Below are 22,309 nucleotides of genomic sequence, written 5' to 3' on the forward strand. Positions count from 1 at the left end.
CCTGCGGCCAGCCTGGCTTCCCTGCCTCCTGAGCGCGCTGTTCCCACTGCGCCCCCGGGCTGTGCGCTTGTCTCGCTCCAAGGTCCCTTACTGCGCCCTCCAGCCAAGGGCTCTGAGCTCCCTCTGCCTTGTCCCTTTCCTTTCGCAGTATCCCGCGTTTGTCAAGACTGGGGACAATTTTGGGCTCGGACTGAAGAGCTAGTTAGGCTGCCTACCTCACACTGGGCATTCAGGGGCCTACTTTGCGTGGGGCACCTGGTGCGCCTTAGTGACTTGTAACGAAGCTGTTGCGGCCGATAGATTCATTTAAACTAATGACTATTGGGCTTTTTCTTACCGCTGTGCGCTTTGAGGTGTCCCCTGCTCCCATCCTGACCCGCACCCCTCTCTCTGGGTTTTTCGATATTACTTTGGCTGCTCCTTTGTTCTTGGGGGCGAAGCAGAGGGCCTGGGGTTGATAGCTCTCTGTTGTCCGGAGAGCTGCAGCCTGCCCTGAGGCTGCTCTGAGCTGCTGATTGTGTTTTGTTTCTGGGTTTTGATCCACGCGAGCAGAATCATTTCGAACACACGGAAGGGACTTAAAGCACTAAGTTTGCAGCTTAGTGACACAAAACCAAGTGGGCACGCAAACACCCGGGTGACTCAGATACAGCTTCAGGCATTGTAAAAAGCCAGGCCAAGAAACCGCTCTCGGCCCAGAGAGCAGAAACCTCGCGGAGTCCCGGACTCCGGAAAGCCGCCGGCGCTGTCTCCGCTGCTGCGGAGTGCCGCTTTTATGCAGCGGGCTTCCGAGACTGGACCACCACCAGGCATTGTTAGGCCTAGAGGCTCGATCCGAGAGAAACTTCCACAGCCTCTGGGGACACACAGTCACAGTGGACCCAGGGAGTTCCGGGTATGGTGGGGATACTACGAGGAACCCTTTTTAAGTTTGGGAGAACTCCCCGCAGGCCTTGTCACAGGAAGGGAGAAGGCAGCAGTGGCCTCACGCTCCTCTGTGTCATTTGCTTACAGATCAACAAAAAACTACAGTGATTGAAAACGGGGAAATCAGGTTCAACGGAAAGGGGAAAAAGATTCGGAAGCCTCGGACCATTTATTCCAGCCTGCAGCTCCAGGCTTTAAATCATCGCTTCCAGCAGACTCAATACCTGGCCCTTCCCGAGAGAGCCGAACTGGCAGCTTCCTTAGGACTGACACAAACACAGGTAATTCCCGAGAAGCCCGAGTACCCCTGAAAATGCTGGCCCGCTGGCAAACCGTGCAGAGAGCACACCAGGAGGAATTCTTGGCCTAGTCAACCAAGGATGGAAGGAGATAAATGACAAATGTTTATGTTCCAGTTGCGCATTTTCACGGAATCACACAGTTTGGAACAAATGACATGGTATTGAAAACTGGATTGGATTTGCATATACACCAACCCTCTGCGACTCCAGCTGAGCCTAGCATCTTTTGGTGAACAAAAGCATAGCTCAATCAAATCCGATTTCAGAGCATAATAACATGACACAAAACAATTGTGTGTGTGTGAAACAGAGAGACAGAGAGAAAGAGAGAGAGAGAGAGAGAGAGAGAGAGAGAGAGAGAGAGAGAGAGAGAGGAGAGTGTTGGGGGTTGTCCAGCTAGTAAGCAAAATAAGACCCTTTCTTAAGGACCTTTTTGTGACCCCTGGAGAGCTAATAAGAATTTCAACTCATTGACATAGGAAGGAAACTTAAGAGCTGAGACAAGCAGCAAGTTCATTAGACACATTTTCCCAAAGCTGTGAATGTGTGCAAGCCATTCCCTCCAGGATGGGTAAGGTAGGGATTTTTGAAGATTGCTTTAAGTTCTGTGGTTACGTCATCCTGTACCAAATAGTACGGGTTGGGGTACTTTGCTGTAGTCTAGAACTTGACAGAACTGAAAAACAAAGAGAATATTCCCCCAATTATGGCCTGGAACACCACAAATAATAGTCCTGATCACTTGAGAGATGTGCAGAATGGTCCAGATTTCACAGAAAGGGGCCTGGAGGTGACTAGATTAGGCTGCCCTCTCAGACCATCCTGGGTTAAACCAACTGCATAGGCTGAAGAGGCCTACTATGACATTCATCACCTTCATGCAGCAAGGGTGCTTCAGGTCTTACAAGACAGTCGCCCAGACTGTGTAGAACGGTGTTGGTGTCTGCAGGCCACTTCCCTAAGTTCTTTCCCATCAGCCTGATTTCTAGTGTCATGGTGCCACTGAAAATATTTGAGGTTTCCTATGATACTCTAGATACTCCATGACTCTTATTCCTGGAAAAACAGATTTAGGAATTTTAAAGGTAAAGCTGCTTCGTAGATTTTCTTTCATCACAAAATTGGGTTGTTGTCCTAAATGAGCTGCCAACACAGATTTCTGATTCACATGTGGTTTTCAGAGGCCTTTGACTTTTAGTAGCTATTCCAATCATGTGATGATTGATGGCCTCTGTTTGCTTAAGTAACATACTAGATAGGAAATGGGGGATGGTGCATTTCTTAATCCCTGCAGGACTGGGAAGGTATTTATGTCTGGACAAAGATATCTCAGTCATATTCCGTGGTGTATGCACGATATACACAGGTATGATCAAGCGATTTGCTTGTAAAATGCAGCCTTTAATCAATTCATAGTCATTTGCTACTTGGATTTGCATAGCATTGCGAGTTTTGGAGGTTATTAAACATAAAACTAAGTAATTGGAGGAGGTAAATTCAGTTGTAAGATTTTGACCCAAAATCTACTTCACTTCAATGTTCATAAAATTTTGATCCACCCATCTCATTTGATTTATTTGTAATTTTATGTTGATGCTTTAAAGCCCAGGCTAGGATTCAACCCAAGAATCACAAGAACTGTAGGTATCCCAGCAAGATAGCAAGTAGGCCTACAGTAGAGAAGTGGAGATGGCTGTAAAGAGGTGAAGGGATTGTTTTTTGGAATTGCAATGGTTTTGTTGTTTGTTTTTATATTGCTTCTTGAGCCCAGGATGATAATTGAAGGCACCGGTTTGATGTTTATCTGGCCTAATGATTTCTGCATTTCTTGCAGGTGAAGATATGGTTTCAGAATAAACGCTCTAAGTTTAAGAAATTGCTGAAGCAGGGCAGTAACCCCCATGAGAGTGACCCTCTCCCAGGTTCAGCAGCCCTGTCACCTCGCTCGCCAGCACTTCCTCCAGTGTGGGACGTTTCTGCCTCCACCAAGGGCGTTAGCATGCCCCCCAACAGCTACATGCCTGGCTACTCACACTGGTACTCCTCGCCACACCAGGACACCATGCAGAGACCACAAATGATGTGACTTCCCAGAGAAGCTCTGAGAACCCAGGACTCACCTGCATTTGCCAAACAGCCTAAGTGACAAGCTCAGAGGAACTGTCCCTGGGATCTGGGATCTGGGTCTCTCCTCTCTTCTCTCTTCTCTCTCTCTCTCTCTCTCTCTCTCTCTCTCTCTCTCTCTCCTTCCTACACTCTTTCCTTCCTCCTTTTCTTGTTTTCCACCCCTTTTATCTTTCTTCATTTTGATTTCTTTCCTTCCTTTCCCCCTTCCCTCCCTTTCTGCAATCTCCTCTCTTCAGTAACTTAATAAGTCCTAAATATGTAACTTTGCATCTGAGAGAGAGAGAGAGAGAGAGAGAGAGAGAGAGAGAGAGAGAGAGAGAGAGAGAGCCATCACTGTAAGGATATTTTCCCTCACACCTTGGGATCCAGGCCTCGGGCCTCCTCTTTGGGACTCAACATCCAAATGACTTTTTTTTTAAATAGACATTCTATACCCGCAGAACAATCTGCACAAAAATACGGCAGCATTTTTACTTGTTTAATGAGTTTAAGACATTATGTGATGAAAGGCAAGGATTTTGGACTCCTGAATTTTTATTTACCAATCCAAGACTGAGAGAGAAGAAGAAGAAGAAGAAGAAGAAGAAGAAGAAGAAGAAGAAGAAGAAGAAGAAGAAGAAGAAGAAGAAGAAGCCCCAGTATCCCTTCTCTAAAGAAAGAAGAGAAATTGGCTGTCAAATTAGAACATTGCACAAAGGAAACGCTGCATGTCTTACCTAAATGCAATGACCTGGATCGATGATTCAACTAAATACAAACAGTAACAGCAACAAGAAAGATGCTCTTTGCATAACCCACCTCCAAACTCTGAATCAAGAAAGACCAAGGAAACAACCAAAATCACCATTCTATTGCTTTGACACCTCTCCTAGGTGAATAGTGGCATTCACTAAGCTAATAGGGACCTTTATATCAAGAAACATTTCTGTATATATTGTTGAATTTTAGTTGTATATATACTTTGTATGTTTTTGTCTTCTTTCATATATGGAGTAAAAGCCACAAAATGTTGGGAGTGTCCTCTGTTTCTCCAAGTGTCCCTGTCCCTTCATCCTCTTTATCATGTGTGTGTGTATATATATATATATGTATATACATATATATATATATTCACCTCTCCTAAAATAATTTCTGATTCCTAATATGGGGTGCTCTTTACAGACTTAGCAAGTGCCTGAAGAGATGTTAGTTTGCACCACAAGCCTTTGTCTTAGGGACCTTAGCACAGGCTGTGCATGTTTTCCCAACCTTTCATTTTAATTTTGTTGTGATTCATATACACTTTTGTATTTTTAAAGCATTATTATAACGTATTCCCAGGCTAATGTCTAGACATTCAGGCACTTCCAGTACTGCATCTGAATATTCTTCTTTCCCTTTTTCCAGACAAAACAGTAAAGCTATATTTGCCTTTGGAAGCAGAAAAAAATAAATAAACAAATAAATTAATGAATTAATTAAGAGGAGGAAAGAATAACAAACGCAGAAAGCAAAGTGCACAATTTTGATTACTTAATGTTGAAAACCCACTGCAAGCTAGCGAGGTAGGAAAATGTGCTATCCTGGGAGAAACGCATCCTTCCGATCTTGTGGAAAGCAAAGAAATAATGGAAAGGAAAAGTCCTTTCGTCACACAAGCAGGAAGCCCCATACTGTGAGAATTAATGGCTACAGACCTGGGCATCCTTCAAATTATGAACCTTGAAACCACTGAGCCATTTATCAGAAGTCAATAGAGATACTCAGAGTGCTCCATATAATGACAGCGACATACAGTCGTGCAAAAGGACAGTCACTATAATTAGACACAAGGCAAAGACTACTTACCAATATACCCGTTCCTTTTTTTGTTGAGCAACTTCCACGCTCAGTCAGTCTTCAGAATGGTTTAAAACCGATCAGTCTTGTCATTTTCTAGCATTCGCATTGTTACATTAGGAAAAATGTTTTCTTTTCTTTTTTCCCCCTTCCTACTGTGAAACTTTGGGTTCGTAGCTCCCCAGGATCAATTCTGAACAAAGCCTCCAGCTGCAGTGCCATCCAATTTGAAGCAGACATTGGGGACAATTTAAGGTTTTTATCCACAAGAAGGTTTTTTTCCATTCTCTTAAATGCAGCCATAATTAGAGTAATTTTTCATGTAGCCCGCTGATTACAGCGTTTTTACCGTCAAAGATAATTACCTGTAATTTTCTTCCACTTTTAATACTAAAAAGCCATCTTTATTTAGATTCAGGAACAGGAAAGGCGAAACAAAAGAGGGAAATTATTCTGTTATTCATACACAAATTGCAGAGACGTAGGACCTAAAATTGAAAATTAACCAAAATTATAATGCTGAAAAGAATGGAAGAGGCTGCAGAAGTACAGCTGGTAGTGGGGCTTTGCTGAATTATTCAAATTATGTCAGAGAGAAAGCTACCATATATCCAAACCAACACTAATTTTTTCCTTAAAAAAATTTACCAAATATATGCCAAACCACTGTGAGTGTGTGGAATTCTGAAACCCAGCCAATGTATGTTACTATGTTGGAGGCCGGTGATGGTATTTCTTCACCCCATCTCTCTCTTAGCATCAGCTTAATCACATAAATTCTGGGAGATTGTCCCCCTGAAACTCTCCATAGAACTGGGCTCCCACCGGATCTTCTGAACTTCAAGGGTTAATATTTTCTCTTTGAAAATGTATTGACCCCCTAGGAAACTGATTCCCTAAGGGAGGGATTGGTAGGAGGGGCGTGGGTAAAAGGCGTTGCCAGTTAAGGTATCTACTGCGCCTCCCCACGTTCAAACTTCCTCCTAGGCAATAGAGTTTGAGTTCCAAAGCCGGGTTCTGACCAAACTAAGGGGTGGGGTGGGGTGGGGAGCAGAGCTATTGGGTAAGGGTATAGGAGAGTGACAATTTCTCCTCCTCACGGATAAATAAGCACCTCCTTATCTTTGGGTTAGGCTTAGTGCAAAGGTTCTTGCCATGGTAGAAAGCTTTTCTCCGCAGGGTGGGGAAGTCAGACATTGTGGGCTCCTGTACTAGACATTTCTAGCTGCTTATAAAATCTACAGGACCAGGAAACAGCGTCATCTATAGATAGAACAGCACAGCTTTTTGCTAGTGTCTTCCTTGGTACATAGATTAGACCGGTTCCTTGGCTTCTTATATCACTTCTGTGTCTCAACCAATTATGCCCTTCTAACCTTAGCATTTGGATTAAGCAGGTCCGAGATCTCGATATTTTCCCCTCCCCCATTACACACACACACACACACACACACACACACACACACACACCACGGCTCTAAAGAGAGGCCATAAGGAACAGCCTTGAAGGGCTTCAGACGCCAGTTAATCTACAAACTTCCCCCAGCTGGAAAGAAGATGTTCCAAGGGGCCGCAAAGTCCAGCGATTCGGGCACACCTGTGTCTGCTAACATGCATCTGCATACCTGATTGCAAAGAAGCATGCCACACAGCCAGTTCCGTCTGATCTCTTGATACCTCAAAACCTAAAATCACAGCCGCATGTAAAAGTAAAAACCTCATTATATTTACCTAAACAATTGTAAGTAACAATTTTCTGATAGATTTTAGCTTGGACTCTCAGGCTCCTTCCATGTCTCCCAGAAACCTGGTCTTTTCCTAGTCTCCAGTCACAAACTACACCAAACCCATCAGCAGCACAGAAGCAAGACAGGCAAATCAGGTTCTTAAGGATCCCATTTTCACCAGATCAACTCTGTTACTGTTAAAGGAAAACCAAAGGTCAGAACCAAATCCTAGAAAACAAAGTTGCAGTTCAAGGAAATCACAGCAACACATTACATACAGCACAGAGAGTGTGGGATGAGAAATAAAAAACCGGTGCCTAGAAGTACGCCAGAAATGAAAACTTACCCCAGTGAGTATCTCTTAAGCAATGATCAGGGTCTAGAAATCTATACTGAGCTGAAGCACAGGAGAGTATTTTTCTGAGTCTCAGGGCAGAAGCTCTGTGTCTATATTCTTGGTTGAGTGAGCACATCCAGGTGTGAAATTGTTTGCACACCCCAGCACCTCTTATATTGCCAGCAAAATTAGCTGTTATTACTGTCACTGTTTAGTGATGGTTAGCGTGATACAAAAAAAAAAAAAAAGCTGCTGTAATCAAGACCTGGCGCATCTTTGCAAATTACAGATAATTGTAAACGTCCAGATTATGATAATAGCATCCTAATCCAGCCTGCAATATAATTATTACAGAGTGTTACATCTGAAACTGTCCAGTAGGGCTAATTCAGCCATTATTTAGACCCTATTTTTTGCACTGCAAATGGGTTGCTGAGTTGAAAATGTACGATTGTAATTTCACGGGGCACTCAATGAGTAATGGTATAGGAAGAGGAATACAAAAGTGAAATGTGAACAGTAGCGATCAAATCAAACCCTGAAGGACAAAAGACTGTTTGATTCATATGGAAAAAGAAGAGCCAGAATTAAGAAAATAGCAAATCAGCGGTCTGAAGTATTATGTGTCCAAGTCTTGAGCAGTGTGGAGCTGATGCATTTGCAGGGGCTGCGGCTGCTGACTGCCTGCAGTTTCCAGCAACGTTTCTCCTTCTCCTCCTCCTCCTTCTTTTTCTTTTTAAAATGCTCCCCGTCTTTCTTCCCTCTCCCAAAGCGGTTCCCTACATTTAAAAGTGTCCCTCCCCCCACAGCCCCTCCCCCACAGCAAAGAACGTTTGTCAGTTTCACCATTGTTTCCACCAAAGTCACCTCAGAACACGCCTGTCACTTGTTATGAACATATTTTTAAATGAATTTCCAATTGCTCTTGTCATCAGAGCAAAATGCCCTGACTGCTTGGGAAGTGTTTGTCCTCGGCTCCATCTCTGCTTTCTTTCACAAAGGAGAAGCTAGAGTCTGTCCTCCAGGACATTAGCTGAACATGTATTAGTTGGTGTTAATTAAATATAGCCAACTGGGAAGGTGCCATCTTCAGTTGGTTTGGCTATTTGCTTTAATTTTGTCATTAACTTTATTAATTAAAACCTACCCAAGTCAATCAGTCTGGCTGCCTGTGTCACAGTACACCGCTTGGGCAAGGTTCCTCACCTTCAAACAGACTAGAAACGGGAGGGAGAATCAGAGGGAGAGGGGCTGGAGAGGGACAGAAAGCGTGTTCCTGGTCCCTGAGGATTCTATGGTTCCAGTAGGATAACCCTTGCTCTAGTAGAGACTTTTCTGGTCTAATTCTGATAGAATACCCCTGTCAGGGACATTTGCAAACCTTGTATCCCTAGGACTTCAGTTTCCCTATGCTGAGCGCAGAGTTTCCTGGGCCTCTTTTCAAGTCTTTAGGCCAATTGTGTCTCCCTCCGCCCAACAACACCTTAGAGACCCCGGGGCGCTGCCCAGCCTGGGCCACTCTGCGGGGTGGCAAGCAGGCTCCCTACCTCCTGGGAATATAAGGGCAATAATGAAATGTCCCCTGTTTAGTGACCCCTGTTTACAGATGAAAGTTGAGTCCATACCCTGCCTCCCCCCACCTCACCCCTGTGCCCCCTCTTCCCCACCTCGCAATTGGCAAGTGGCAGAAATAGTGCTAGGATGACAATAAGCATCCAGTGACAGTTCCTGTTTTCACACCTTTCAAGAAAAAAATAAATCATAGCTTGGGAACTGTTTACCATCCTCCACTCCCACCTACTTCTTTTTTTAAAAAAAAAAATACAGCAGACTGGGTATGGTGGATTCCATAGAGAGTTGTTACTGAAACCAGGAGAGAGAAAGAGAGAGAGAGAGAGAGAGAGAGAGAGAGAGAGAGAGAGAGAGAGAGAGAATGAATCAGGTCATGAAGCCCTTTTCCCTCTTCCTGTGGTGAAAGGTCGCGATGTGTGGTATTTCACGGTTTTATATAAATCTTGGTTTAGTTTGTGGAATAGACTCAATAATACATGTGCTTTTGGCAAACAGATTCCTTGAGAACCCCATAAATCAGAAGTAAGCCCAAGCGAACAACAATTCAGAAACATTTAATTGCTCTAAAAACCGAACTCTCCAGTCCTTTAAAGAGGGAATCGCGTAAGTTCCCTGTTTATGTCTTTAAGGTTAGAACTAAAAGTATAAAGCAGGTTATTACATTACAGCGGGCTGCCCTCGGTGACTGAAAGGGAAGGCTCCTGCACCTTTCAATCCCGCATACCTCGGGCACTAGACACAACGTATACTTTCTGCCTTGTGCCGCTAAAAAATCTAAAGCCTGTCAGAGGCGAAAGAAAAGACTGGGGATGCGGGTCGCCGGTACTGGCTGTGTAGAAAAGATTTAACCAATCCCACGTGTACCACAGCGATTCGGGCTATTATTGAGGCCCAAATTTCGTTTAAGACTGGGACTGGGTCAAAAATATGCAAGGTCTGAGGGCATCCTGGGAACAAGCGAAGGGAAGCCCGGAGCCGGGGAGACGAGTCAGCACTTCAAGAGCTGGGCAGTGGGAGCCTGCACCCAGCAGAGGGGTGGGAGTGCTTGAGGGTGAGGAGCAGGGTGTCTGCAAGCAGATCCTCTAGGGTGGCGCACTTTCCAGCTGTGTCTCCAAGCTCTGCCCTCAGGGTGTGCCTTCCTTGAGGGCTGGAGAGTTCAAGGTTGGCCAGACCCCAGTGGCCAGTGGGGGCGCTGGAACTGGAGGTGGGGGAGGTGATAGGGAGGGGGTGACTGAGTAGTCCTAAAGGTCCCTCTTTGGGAACAACAGGAAGCAAGGAGCAGAGGGGGAGTGCAGGGCAGTTTCGAGCAGGCACCCAGGAGAATTCGGGCTGGAGAGTCCTAGATAACTGACTTGTGTGGAGGCGTCAGTGAGCCACAACGCCGGGCCTAGGCGCGCGGTGGGTGGAACTCTGAACCGCATTGCCGGGACACCCCGAGCCACTAGGCGTCCGGTGCGATCAAAGGAGCCACGGGAGGCTAGCCGGCGCGCCTGAGGTTGTGGTATAAGGGGCGGGAGAGATACTGTTCTGGCCATTGTCACTGGGAGGGGTTGCGAGTACATCTTTGTGTGTGGGTCAAAGCTCTCCTATGCAAGGCCGAACGCTGGGTGGATCCGATTGGGAGTGGACTGGCTCCCGGGTAGGTGCCCGACTCGAGGGGAAGAGCAAGCAAAGGAGTGAGATCAAGGGCAGCGAGGCCTGCGGGTTCTTCAGTGTGTGTGTCTCAGGCCCTGTGGCTCAGCACTGGAGCCGCCTGGCACCCACAGGAATGCAGCTTCCCTCGGATCCCCAGGCCGCCTCTTGTCCCACAAGGAGGTGGCCGCCAGGAAAAGGGGGTAGAACCGGAGTAGAAACCCGCCTAAGCCAACCCAAGTCTCAAACAAAGGCCAATTTATCTGATCTTCCACAGGAGGGCCCGGGAGGCGGGTAGGGCACCGAAAAAAAAAAATCACTCAAGCCCTGCTAACATGGGTCTCCTGAGCTTTGCAGGGAGGTCTGAAGATGGAAATTGAAGTATTGGGTGGAGGTGGGGGTCCACTGTAAAGAAAATTAATTCCGAAGTTTTCTTGATTCATTTTGGGGATATTAGGCAGAGAACTAGGCAAGTGAGGAACGGAATGGCCAGACACACGCGACTCCTAGTGTGAGGTCCAGGGAGAGTGGGGTCTGCCAGAGCCAAAATATTGTGAGGAGTGATAGGCGCTTGTTAGATACAGGGAGAAACAATGGGAAGCAAAGGAAGGTGGGAGGGAGGGCAAGAGAAGCAGATATTTTTAGACTTTGCTGTGGATCTGTTATTTTTACATCCTTGGGCGAAGGACTGCAGGGAGTTAAATTCCCTGGGGAGAAACCCCGTGGTGCCAGAAAAGCCCGTAGCGACTCACTTGCCAGAATACTTTTGTTCACCGCTCCCCAACCAAGTAAAAAAAAAAAAACAAAACAAAACAAAAAAAAACCTTCCAGACAAGAGACCTCTACTAGTGGAGCAAGCGAGGTTAGCATAAGAGGAGGAACCTCTCTGAAACCAATCACCCCTAACCCTTTCCCCGCTTCCACTGGTGCCGCCCGCGCTCCAAACAAACTGGGTTTAGTGTCCTTAACAACTAGCAATGCCCCAGCTTGGGGTGAAGGGCGGTGATTAAAGAGCATCTCTCTTTTTCCCTGAGAAGCATCTGGACCCGCCCTTCCCTTCGCTTGGCTGAGTCCGGTGGTCAGAGCAGTGAAGAAACCACAGCCAGGAATGGGAGCAGGGAGATGACATCCACCCTCTCCAAGTGTCAAATTGGAAAGAACATGTTCCAAGCACATTTTTGACACTCTTGGGAAACCAGTGGGCGGGAAATATTGGGGGTGTGCGGTGGGTGCACTCCTGCCAACCTTCCCAAACACACACCCTGGGGTGGGGACAGGCACGTGGCCATCCAAAAGCCAGGTCCTGGAAATCAAGATCAAGTCTTCAGAAAGCTCCGGGCTTTTAATGTAAGGGAAACTACAAAAATCTGTGCAAGCAAAGAAAGAAAGGGAAAAAATAGACGCCTTCATCTCTTTTCCCATTCTACTCGGCCACTGTGGAAAACAGAATGGGTCTGCTCCCCTAACATCATCACCTACCACAGGAGGAGTGCACTGAGGACAGGGAAAAAAAATTTTGGAGATTCATTCCTGTTTAGGCAGGGTTTAAAAGCCCAGGCTGCCTGGATGTATATGGCCCAGGGAGTTCCAAGCTGGTGTTCCTTGTAGAGAGAAGGGAAAATAAAGGGGAAGGGAGAAAAAAAATGGAGAAAAAAAGAAGAAAAGAAGGTAGGAAGGAAGGAGAGATTGAGGAGACAGACAGACTCTATAAATGGCCCAAGGGCACACAGCTTGCCTCTTTGGTTCTCACTGCTGGCAGAGTCCTCTCTGAAATCCTCAGATGACAGGATGCATTTTTTTATGTCCTAATCTCTCCTCCCCAAGAAGACTCAAGTTGCATTTATTGTGGCTGACTTCCTATCTGTGGAATATTTGCCATAAATCTAGTAATTTCCAACATCCCTTGTTGCTTTAGCGTCCTAAGGACACCAAAGGATTTAGGTGAACTAAAGACTAGCCAGCCACAAAGAGACCTATAATTCAGGCCTGGGGGCAGGGAGGGCTGTACATAGCTCTGGGCCCAAGCTATAGCTCTGGGCACAGGCTAGATGTCCACACACAGAGGTGTAAGGGAAGGGCTAATCAGGGGCCAGGTTGCTGCAACTCCTACACCCCAGCCTTAAAGATGGTTTCACAAAGAAATCCCAACAAACATCCCATTTCCTACGGTTGAGAACTAGCTTTGCCTCCGTTTTATGTAAAAGCAGAACAGGAACTCCTCCTGGAAGAGGCACAAAGTACAGATACCAATGAAGGACAATTATGTAAAGAACATTATTTCACATGAAATGAAACCAATATAGGGCCATAATTGCCCCTCCCACAGTCCCTTCTTTCTTTCTTTATTTTTCAAAGAAAAAAGAATGTTCCCTGCCCCCATATTTCTTCTTTGCCCTCGTGGTTTAGGCTCACCATTGTTCTCAGTCCCCATAGTAATTTCTGGCCTAAAGGAACCTGGCCAAATACACAGCCATACACACAAGGACTCCGTGGTATAAGGTAGTACTTGCCATACACAACATTTCAGATTTTTGAAAAATATAATTGGATTGAAAGGAGATTTCCTTTCCTTTCTCATCTTGGGATTCTCATTTTCTAAAGGACCATAATTTGTCTAATTGCAATACACATGCTGGTGGGCGAGGGAGTCCCCCACCAGAACCATTTTGAACTTAGAATTCCAGGTTACTGAAGGATTTCTGCTGCCTGCTTCCTCACATACAGGGCAATGGAAATGTATTTAGATTGCAATAAGCCTTTCTACCCAAAACAATTGAAGTTATATTTAATATCATTTAAATGGTTTTGTGGTTAGGAAACAAAACAAAACAAAGCACCCTAAAGATGACAGAACTATAAACAGACCACATGTGCAGACAGATACACAGAGCACAGCGTCCAGCACAAACACATTTCTGCCTCGTGCAGCTCCTGATTCCTGCTTTGCATTGTTGGATTTCTGAATAATCTGTCTGTTCTTAAACGCCTGCATAGAGCCTCACTAGTGAATTATGGAGGGGCCAAAAAGGAACAGTTTTCATGGTCGAAATAATTTTATTTATCCAGAATATACAGTTTAATTCCTCTATCTACACTTATTTACATGGTTAAAATAACATTGAAAAAAGTCTTTTGAAAAGTTGAGGTCATAGATTTCAAGGCACCATTGATAGTGTCCACAGTTGCGCAAAAAAAAAAAAGGTTCTTTTCATAAAAAATGGGGAGGGGGGTCCTTTGAAATGCAATAACTTACATGCAAAAAAAAAGCTTTACACGTGATTTTTTTGTTGTTGTTGCTTCCATTTTCCAAACATCCCCGTATGAATTCCTGTCTTTCTGATTTCTAAAACAGCAAAACACTGTAGTCCCAAAATTGAGCAAGAACGAGAGAGCAAGCAGCCCATCTAATAGAGCGTCCCGGAGGCAAGGGCCAGCGGGTGCTGCAAGGAGCCCGGTGGCGGCAGGTGGGAATTGATTGAGCTGGCTGCGCTTGGGTACCAGGAAGCCGAGTTCTCCAGGTAGCTGGACGCGGGGGACTGGTTGGAGGTCGGAGGGTGGGCATGAGGGTGGTGGCTGAGAGAGCGGGATGAGCCCTGGGGCTCCCATACCGCTGGTGACTGTGGCGAGTTACACGCCATAGGGTCGCTGGAGCTGGGACTGTGCTCCGGGGGCATCTCCCCGTTTTTCATGATCTTCTTGATCTTGGATCTTTTGTTCTGAAACCAGATTTTCACCTGGGTGGGGGAACAAAGGCACACGTTACCGGGACACTCAGAGGATGCCCGCGCCTTTCCCTGGGCGGTGAACGAAGACTCTTCTGGCCCCTATACTACCCGGTCCCGGTTTCTCCCAGCAGCTGTCTACCTATTGCCTCGACGCTGCAGCCGTGGTCTACACAGGGAGTGGGGTCCACAGAAAGCCCTGGTCTGATCAGCGGCACCCGGCTTCAGCTAGGGTGCGACCCCAAGGTTCGTCTTTTATTCTCTCTGGACTTGAGTACACGTGTGGGCCCGTGTACCAGTGCACCGGGGAGGGGGTGGCACCGGGAAGGGGGTGGCCACCCTCTCCTCCTCGAAGGCTAGAGCCCCCCTCCCCCCGGGAGGGAGGGGCGTGGACCAGACTGAAGGCGCTGTGTGCCAAGGGAAAGGAGATTTCCCAATCTTATGCCCGACTCTCTTCACTCCCCTCGGCATTGGGAGGCCAGACTCTGCCTGAAGCTCTGGGCGGCGGTTCATTCTTTATTCTAGGCCCCAGCCGGTTGGAGTGGGAGGGAAAAGAAGGTACAGTCCAGGAGGGTTTTCTCGTACAATAGCGCCCCCCATCTCGCGACCCTCAGGCTGCTGCGGCTTCCAGCTGCCTCAGGGATAGAACAAGACCCGGGCACAACAATCCAGGACTTTGCCCGACTCGAGACCACCACCAGGCCACTATTCCTGGAAGCGTCTCATTGTGAAGAGACTCAGACATTTCTTCAGAACGCGCGCAAGACATCCCCCTCCCCCACAAATACCTCTCCCTTGTTTTCACACTGAAACATTGGTCCCCAACCCTCGGTGGCTAAAAGGGGGGGGGGGCAACTCGGGATAAACGACGAATCCCGCGCCCACAGCCACGTGTCGTTAACAGCAGGCCTGGCTTACGGAGGGAAGGATGCAAGGGGTAGTGTCTTTCTGTCTGTCAGTGTCTGCAGAGTTCTAGGGAATCGGCTCCAGCCAGTCGGCACCGAACCACGCGGCCCAGCCTGGCTTGCAGGCCAGGCGGGGCCGGTACCCGGCGGCGGCCGGATTTACCTGTGTTTGCGTCAGTCCTAGAGAGGCAGCCAACTCGGCGCGTTCTGGCAGGGCGAGGTACTGAGTCTTCTGAAACCTTCTCTGTAATGCGGCCAGCTGAAAGCTGGAATAAATAGTCCTGGGTTTACGAACTTTCTTTGGTTTACCATTCACCATCCTCACTTCTGGCTCCGCCACTTCTTTCTCTAAATAATCAAAACAGACTAGGTTAGAGCTTTTGGGGAGACAATGGCTCTTTGGCACAGGCCCTCAACTCACTGAGGTTTTGTTTGATTTTAAGTATGTAGTCTTTACTCTCTTTCCCAATATCACCACCTTGACTTTTCAAACCTCAATGAAACCAATCCCTTCCTCAAATCATACACAGAAGAGCTACTGAGTGCTTAGAGGTAGCTCGTACGCAATCAGCTGCGTCTTCATTTGTGGGATGGAACCCTTCTGAGATGCTTACTTCTCTCTGACATCCCTCCCTCACCCCCCGCCCCCGCATTCATCCTGGGCTCCCCGGAGTTTCTTGGGACGTGAATACCCACTCCATTCACAGGGCACCAAGTGAGGAGGCCCTGGGCCATGACCCCGCTTCTGTCGGCGTCTGTTCGGGCGCCCGCAGAGGCTAGACGCTTGGTCAGGGAAGACGCTAGCCAAGGTCTCTAAAGTTCAAAGACCGACAAGAAAACCATGTTCCTTCACTACAGCGGCAAGCGGTCGGTCGGGGCCGTGTCAGACAGAGAGCCGATTATGCAGCCCCCACAATCTCACTGCAGATCTGCGAGGGCACAGATGTGTCTGGTTTCTTTTACAAATAGACTTAATATGTTCTTGGCCAGAAAAAAAAAATCTTCCCCTTATGCATGAATACAGAGACAGCGAGAGGAACAGACTCAAAGTTCAATCAGATACATTGAAAAAATATTGTAGGGAAGATATTTTCGTAGTAAAGGGGAGAGAGCTGGGAAGAATCCTCACTGTTATAAACGTACATCGCTGGGGGGGGGGGTGTCTCTGAACTAGTGTTTTGCAAACATGCCTCTCGACCACATGGCCCCTTCCCCCTCGCAAAGTACTAGGAGCTGGAAGGAGCCGGAGAGCCTCTCTCTCTCTCTCTCTCTCTCTCTCTCTCTCTCTCTCTCTCTCTCTCTCTGTGTGTGTGTGTGTGTGTGTGTGTGTGTGTGTGTGTGTGTGTAGCAGCTGCCAGAGGAAGGGCGGAGGATGAGGGCTGTGGTCTCCACTCTGCTGGAGTAGGGGATGCTAATATTAGCAGGCTTATTAATGTGTTGGTGAGGAGAGATCAAAATCGACTAGTAAAACTTCTCCACTGAGACTTCACGCCTCTCATTTGCCTCTCAAGCTCACTACCCCTCTGTAACTCTCTGAGGAAGTTTCAAGGTGGAGGGAAGAAAGAAGGCGCGAGGAAGGAGGAGGCAGACAAATTTTAGGCAACTAAGGAGAGAGTGAGGGCGGAAAAATTCCTCTAACAACGTGACCTCTTTGCAACCCTCCGATATTTTAAATGGCTTTTTTGTGTTTGGAAATGCCTTGGCTAAACCGCAAAGTTCCTTGCTTGCCCTTCTCAGTCAGGCTGCAGACCTCAGGCCCGCAGGCCACCCGGTGCGCAGCCGGCACCCGCACTGCGAGGCCTCGGGGCGCTTCTCGGGCTAATCCAAACTAGACCTCACCAACTCAGCACGTTCACCCAGAATTTCAACTAACTTTCCTTTTATTACGCAAACACGGCTGGGGCTGCTTCATTCCGCACCCCCCCTCCACGCCCCGCCACTTCTTTCCAGCCTACCTGGCTTTCTGGCCAGGCAATTTAAGAATCCAGTTAAGGAGGGACCCCCGAAGAGTGCGGGAGGGAAAGCCTTCGATTCCAAGGTTCCTCCACTGGAACTCCCCAAATTGCCTGGTGAAATGCTCTTCTGTTTGCAGTTCCGGGCCCCTATTCCCTTCTGCCGAGCGTGCTTTCTAGTGGTGCCGAGAGTGTGGCCCTCGTCTACCACCCTACCTCCTGCCCGCTGGGTGACGATGCCCTGGGTACCTGCCTCCCGCCCCCGCGCGTCTACCTGGCTGGCTGGTGGCACTCGGGACGCGGTTGTAGGCGCCGCCGTACTGGTGGTAGGGGCTGGCGTAGCTGTAGTCGGCGTAAGCCTTGGGCGGGTAGCCGGCTGCGGAGCCGTTCACGCCGTGGTACTGGTACTGGTAGGGGTTGAGCGCTTTGCCGTAGGAAGCAGAGGTAGGAGAGCAGTAGCCGTGCGGGGCGGCCCCCGCGGGACTGTAGTAGTCAGAATCGGTGGCCGACGACTCGGGCAAAGTTGGCGATTCCTGAGACGGATGGTGCATGGCGGCAGACGTCGGGAACGGAGCTTGGAAGTCACCGGATCGGATGCTGGGGACTCTTCTGTCAAACACTCCTGTCATAGCTCCCGGGCGGTGACTGTCCTTCTGCTGCGGCGGCCGCTGCTGCCTGAATTGGCTGAGGAGCTGCTCTGTTCTAAGCAGACATGGCTGTGGGAGCGAGGGAGGAGGAGGAGGAAGAGGAGGAGGCGGCGGCGGGGAGGAGGAGGCTGGGAGTCGTGGAGGCTGTGTCTCCCGCAGGCTGACTGCTGGCTGAGGCGCAGCACAGCCTTGGTTAAATCCTTAATTGCGCGCTTACGCACAGCGGGGTGGATCGGGTTCCATTGGCCAGGGCCTCAGGAGCAGAGCAACACCCTAACTCGTCCAACTAGTTTTAGCACAATAAAGCATTGCTTAAAAAAAGAGAAAGGGGGTTGGTGTTGGTGGTGGTACAGGGATTGTGTGTGTGTGTGTGTGTGTGTGTGTGTGTGTGTGTGTGTATGTGTGCGAGGGGGGGAGGGGGTCGCTATACAGTTGTTGCCTGTTGGGAAGGGAGGGTCTCAATCTGTTTTTAGTGAATAGCACAGACAACCCAAGAAACCCCAGGATTCAGCTCTGAGCTGTTTGAAGACAATGTGTTCCAAGGAGCAGCCTCAAAAGTACACGTTTAGATGATGAGGTCCATGATGCTCTTTTCTTACTCTGCCTGTCCTCGCCCCTCCACCAAAGGAGAGTCCAAGTGGACCTTGATATGGGAATGGGTGTCAAGGAGAAAGAGATGAAGGTGGGACTAAATGGAGGACAATACTGTTTTAGTGGGAAGTTGGGAAGCAAGTTGTAACTAAGTTGTGTTGAAAATTTGGAAACTGAAAAACAGATTGATGTGTAGCAAACACTTCTGCAGAAGAATATTTCTCTGGACTCTTTAGAGATGTTCAAGAGTGCATATGTCCATTTAACTGGGTTCCTGCAACTGAAGTCTTCACAAGGACTGTTAAAAATCAATGTCTTATTTCTGATTCCTGAAAAATTTGGCGTTGCCTAACCTTTCTTAGCTTGCTTTCCAGAAGAGCTGAGCAGCCATACTTTTGTTCAATCACCTTGTCTGCTTGGAAGCTTCTAGAATGGAGTATGTCTCAGTTCACTAGTTAGATGGTTGCAAAAGTGAATTGATTCAGGTAGGTCACCTATAGTGTCTCCATACCAAAAGGGAATGCAAAGACAAAGAAAACAGAGAGGAAACAAAGTCCTCTTAGGAGGTGGGCTTATATCCACTGATGACCCTTTCCTGGTTCTATCGCCTACACACATTTCATGGCCTTCTCAACTCCCTAGTTTGGGTTCCTTGTACATTTTCCCTTTATTTCTTGCCTAGTGAGCATCTTGGTTTATGTACAAAGGCAGACAGAGCTCCAGATTCATACATTCGGCCCAGGCCACCAGAAGAAGCTAATTGTGTCATCCCATGCTTTTCCTCTAGTTAGGATTGAGTGAGGGTTTAGGAATGCATCCTAATCCTCATTCCTGCCAATTCTCCACTCTCCTCAAAGATGTAACTCCATGAGTTGTATCCTGTTTTGGGCCTCCTTCTGTCTTTCTATTGGGGTCCATGGCCAGAAACTTAGGGGTGTCATTGATTATTCAGGGTGGTATCTCCTGATTCCTCATACCCTTCTGCCAGTGGAAGAAGATAAGTCTATCTGAGTTTTGTCTAATGTTACTTTAGCCTTATTTTGGCTACAGAGCTATCAGGGCCTCAAATGCTCTGTCAGAGATCTGGAAGAGTGACAGCAGTCCCTCTCTGGAACCTGGAGTTCCATTTGGAAGCAGCAACACAGCCATCAACTCCCGGTCATTGCCCCTTGGGCTCCATAAAATCACACCTACTGTTACTTTTCCTTGGCTGGACAAATTCAGCTTTTCTGAGCTTGAGGGAACTAGCATTCAGCAGCGCCACCTCTTCCTACATCTTCGGTCTCTGTTGGCAGCCTTGGTGCCCCTAGATTTTCCTTCTGATACAGATGGGGGAGGGGGTCAACAATGCCTGTTGTCCCTTGGTTCTGATCCCATGCGGTTGATTTTTATGTTGTCTATGTTCTAGACGTAGGCTTGTGAGTGTCTTCAAGAAGGCAAAGACACTGCTGATCTTGTTGGATGTGATCTTGGCCTGGTCTGGAGATGCTCACCTAGTCCATGGAGTCACCTTAGACACATGGAGCCTAATTGCACAAATTTCTCTTCCAAATTAACATTTGAGGATGGTCCAAGTGTTTGCAAGTAAAGAAAAATAGCACAGAGAGATGGGTGGTCCCTCCACTGTCCCCAGTTCTGTTTAGTAGAGATTTAAATGTAGTAACCAGGAGGGAAATAAGGTCAGTATGGTCTTCATCAACTAGATGAGTCCATCAGGGCTCTCACAGCTTCCTGAGAAAAGAACACATTCCATGAGACTGGTACTGGAAACTTCAGACATACCTCAGGATCTGGTTGAAGGCAAGGTTATAGTGGTAAGATAATTCTAGATCTAGCTAAAATTCAATTGCTGCCTCCTCTTTTCAGTGGACACACACACACACACACACACACACACACACACCTTTTTATGAACATCAAAAAAAAAAAAAGGTGGGCACTGAAAAGGACCCAACGTCTTTATGTATACCCCAAGGTGCTGAAACATTGGCCTGTATGCAGCTGTGAGCCCTTGTAGCAAGTCCAGTTCAGTGTGAAGTCACCAAATTTGGTGCCTCTTTGATATTCACCAGTCTCAACCGTCTTGACTGCTTCTCTGAGTTGAACTCCTGTTCCCTTACCACCTATTCTTCAATGCAGCCACGAGAGGGTCACTGTAGACAGCCTGGCATCTGCTCACCCATTCATAGTGCCGTTCCATCTCACTAATACACTTCCGTGGTCCGTGCACAGCTGGCACCATCTGCGAGTCTGGTACTGTAGAGGCCTTTCTGACACCAAGACCTCAAACTTTGTCCTAAGGCTAGTGATGGGACACTATCGCTTCTCAAATCCCAACTGACCCGACCGCGGAGAAACAATCCCATGGCATCAAACTCTTCTAGAAACGTGCTCCCCGCTGGGACACGTAGGGAACATGGAATTTCATCTTTGGGTAGCTGAAATTGTCAAAGGCTATGTGGTGGTGTCGGTGGGGGAAAGACCCTAAAAAAGTGCAAGTCTTTACCACGAGCGCCACCCAGTGTCCTTCAGGAACAGCGTGCGTACGGAAAACTTTCCCAGCCCAGTCTTGTCAGGCTGGTCCGGAAAGACCTGGTGGCTGTGCTTTGTCTGAACTTCCAATAAACCCTTTCCTTCAGCCCACGTTCTTCCTTCCTTTTGCTTCCTAAAGATTCGTGCTTTTGCTCTTCCATTCCAGGGCATTACCTTTTTCTGTTTTGGGTGGGAGGAAGGGAGGGTGGGGGGAGTCTCAGTTCTCCTGTGCTATACAGTTACCTCACCAGCTTGGGGAGACACTGAGAGCCACTCTCTTTCCTAGACAATCTGAGGAAACACTTTCCCTTTTTATCCAAATGCGGGGCCAGGCAGGCTTCTAATCCTTCGCTGTTCTAGAGAAGAGGAACATCTTCTCTAAAGATGGTGTGCCGCTCTGAGTTTGGGTGGTAAATGCTAGTTAAGGAAGGCGTGGGGGGAGGGCTGCCATTTGATTTGTTTACTTGCTTACAACCAGGATTTCATACATTCCAGGCTGGTCTCACGTTTGCTGTGTAGTGAAGAATGGTGTGGAGTCAGGGGTCTAACTCGGGGCTTCTGCTTGCCCACTCTAAATAGACGTCAGATAAACTTAATAATAAATAAAGGTCAGATAGATTAGTATTAATATTAACTCTTTTTCCCTTTCTGCCTCATCTGAAATTCTCGATGGGTGTGAGACTCACTTTAATGCATATAAAAATATCTAAAGGTTTGTTTTTACACAGCATTCAGAAGCATACAATTTAAGTAAAAAAGGACCACATAGTGTCTGGTGTTACGTGTCCATGCTTGATACAAGCAAGGCTGTCTTGGTCTTGAATATATATCAGGGGCACAACTGTCTTTAAAAGTCTTGTTCTATGGCTGATATTTGCTTAGTCGAAGTGTTTCAGCCATTGATTTTTTTTTTTATTTGCCCAATGAAAACTGCTATCAGAGAAGTTCTCTGTCATGCCTTTACTGATCATAATTCATTGAGGGCATCCTTCTTTGTTTGCTCTTTCAAGACAAGGTTTTTCTGTGTAGCCTTGGCTGTCCTGGAACTCACTCTGTAGACCAGGCTGGCCTCAAACTCAGAGATCCATCTGCTTCTGCCTTCTGAGTGCTGGGATTAAAGGCCTGCACTACCATTCTCAACCAAGGGCGTTTTTTTTGTTTGTTTGTTTTTGTTTTTTTTCCATGAATCTCAAACAGGAGACTGGTTCTGTTAAAGAAGATCTGAGGATTTTGTCTTTGAAATAGAGGACAATAACCTAGTGAGTCACTAAGGCAATAGTTGTAAAATGTTCTGTATGACTGCGTGGAAACAGTCCTATGGGCTGGGAGGGGAGGACAGGAGCAGTGACTGCACACACGGGAAGGATTGTCACTGTCTTACAAGAGGCTGAACATTGGCCTTGGCAGAGCAAGTGACTGGGCTGTGTCACCTGCCCTGGTCAAAGATGATGTTCAGAGATGACTCTTCTTCTGAGTTAGCAAAACCATTTAGTTTTAGGATAAAAGCTGTTGTGATAT

General features: G+C 47.4%; 2 protein-coding genes and 1 long non-coding RNA gene across 4 annotated transcripts in view; 1 reads left to right on the top strand and 2 right to left on the bottom strand.

The window, feature by feature from the left end:
• The window catches only part of Dlx6 (distal-less homeobox 6), a 5,393-nt gene extending 1,026 nt beyond the window's left edge, over nucleotides 1-4,367 (top strand). The window contains exons 2-3 of the mRNA XM_048437285.3: nucleotides 1,015-1,208; nucleotides 3,064-4,367. Coding sequence (XP_048293242.1) covers nucleotides 1,015-1,208; nucleotides 3,064-3,315 — 446 coding nt within the window. The 3' untranslated portion in view covers nucleotides 3,316-4,367. The remainder of the gene's footprint in view (nucleotides 1-1,014; nucleotides 1,209-3,063) is intronic.
• The window catches only part of LOC148117808 (uncharacterized), a 46,434-nt gene extending 40,911 nt beyond the window's left edge, over nucleotides 1-5,523 (bottom strand). Inside the window, exon 1 of the long non-coding RNA XR_015736639.1 lies at nucleotides 5,184-5,523. This is a non-coding gene — a long non-coding RNA (uncharacterized LOC148117808). The remainder of the gene's footprint in view (nucleotides 1-5,183) is intronic.
• Nucleotides 5,524-13,476: 7,953 nt separating this feature from the next.
• Dlx5 (distal-less homeobox 5) lies at nucleotides 13,477-17,842 on the bottom strand. Of its 2 annotated transcripts, XM_048437298.3 has the most exons (3): nucleotides 17,296-17,837; nucleotides 15,233-15,417; nucleotides 13,477-14,176 (listed from the first exon to the last, which is right to left on the bottom strand). In XM_048437298.3, exons 1-3 carry the CDS (start codon nucleotides 17,648-17,650, stop codon nucleotides 13,847-13,849), a joined length of 870 nt encoding a protein of 289 aa, XP_048293255.1. In that variant the 5' UTR covers nucleotides 17,651-17,837; the 3' UTR covers nucleotides 13,477-13,846. The 2 variants fall into 2 exon arrangements, with proteins under 2 accessions (XP_048293255.1, XP_048293266.1); XM_048437309.3 differs by lacking the exon at nucleotides 13,477-14,176 and having other exon boundaries at nucleotides 15,234-15,335; nucleotides 17,296-17,842.
• Between the last annotated feature and the right edge of the window lie 4,467 nt (nucleotides 17,843-22,309).

This window comes from Myodes glareolus, chromosome 25 (genome assembly GCF_982192425.1).
Source record: "Myodes glareolus chromosome 25, mMyoGla1.1, whole genome shotgun sequence".
NCBI lineage: Eukaryota > Metazoa > Chordata > Mammalia > Rodentia > Cricetidae > Myodes > Myodes glareolus.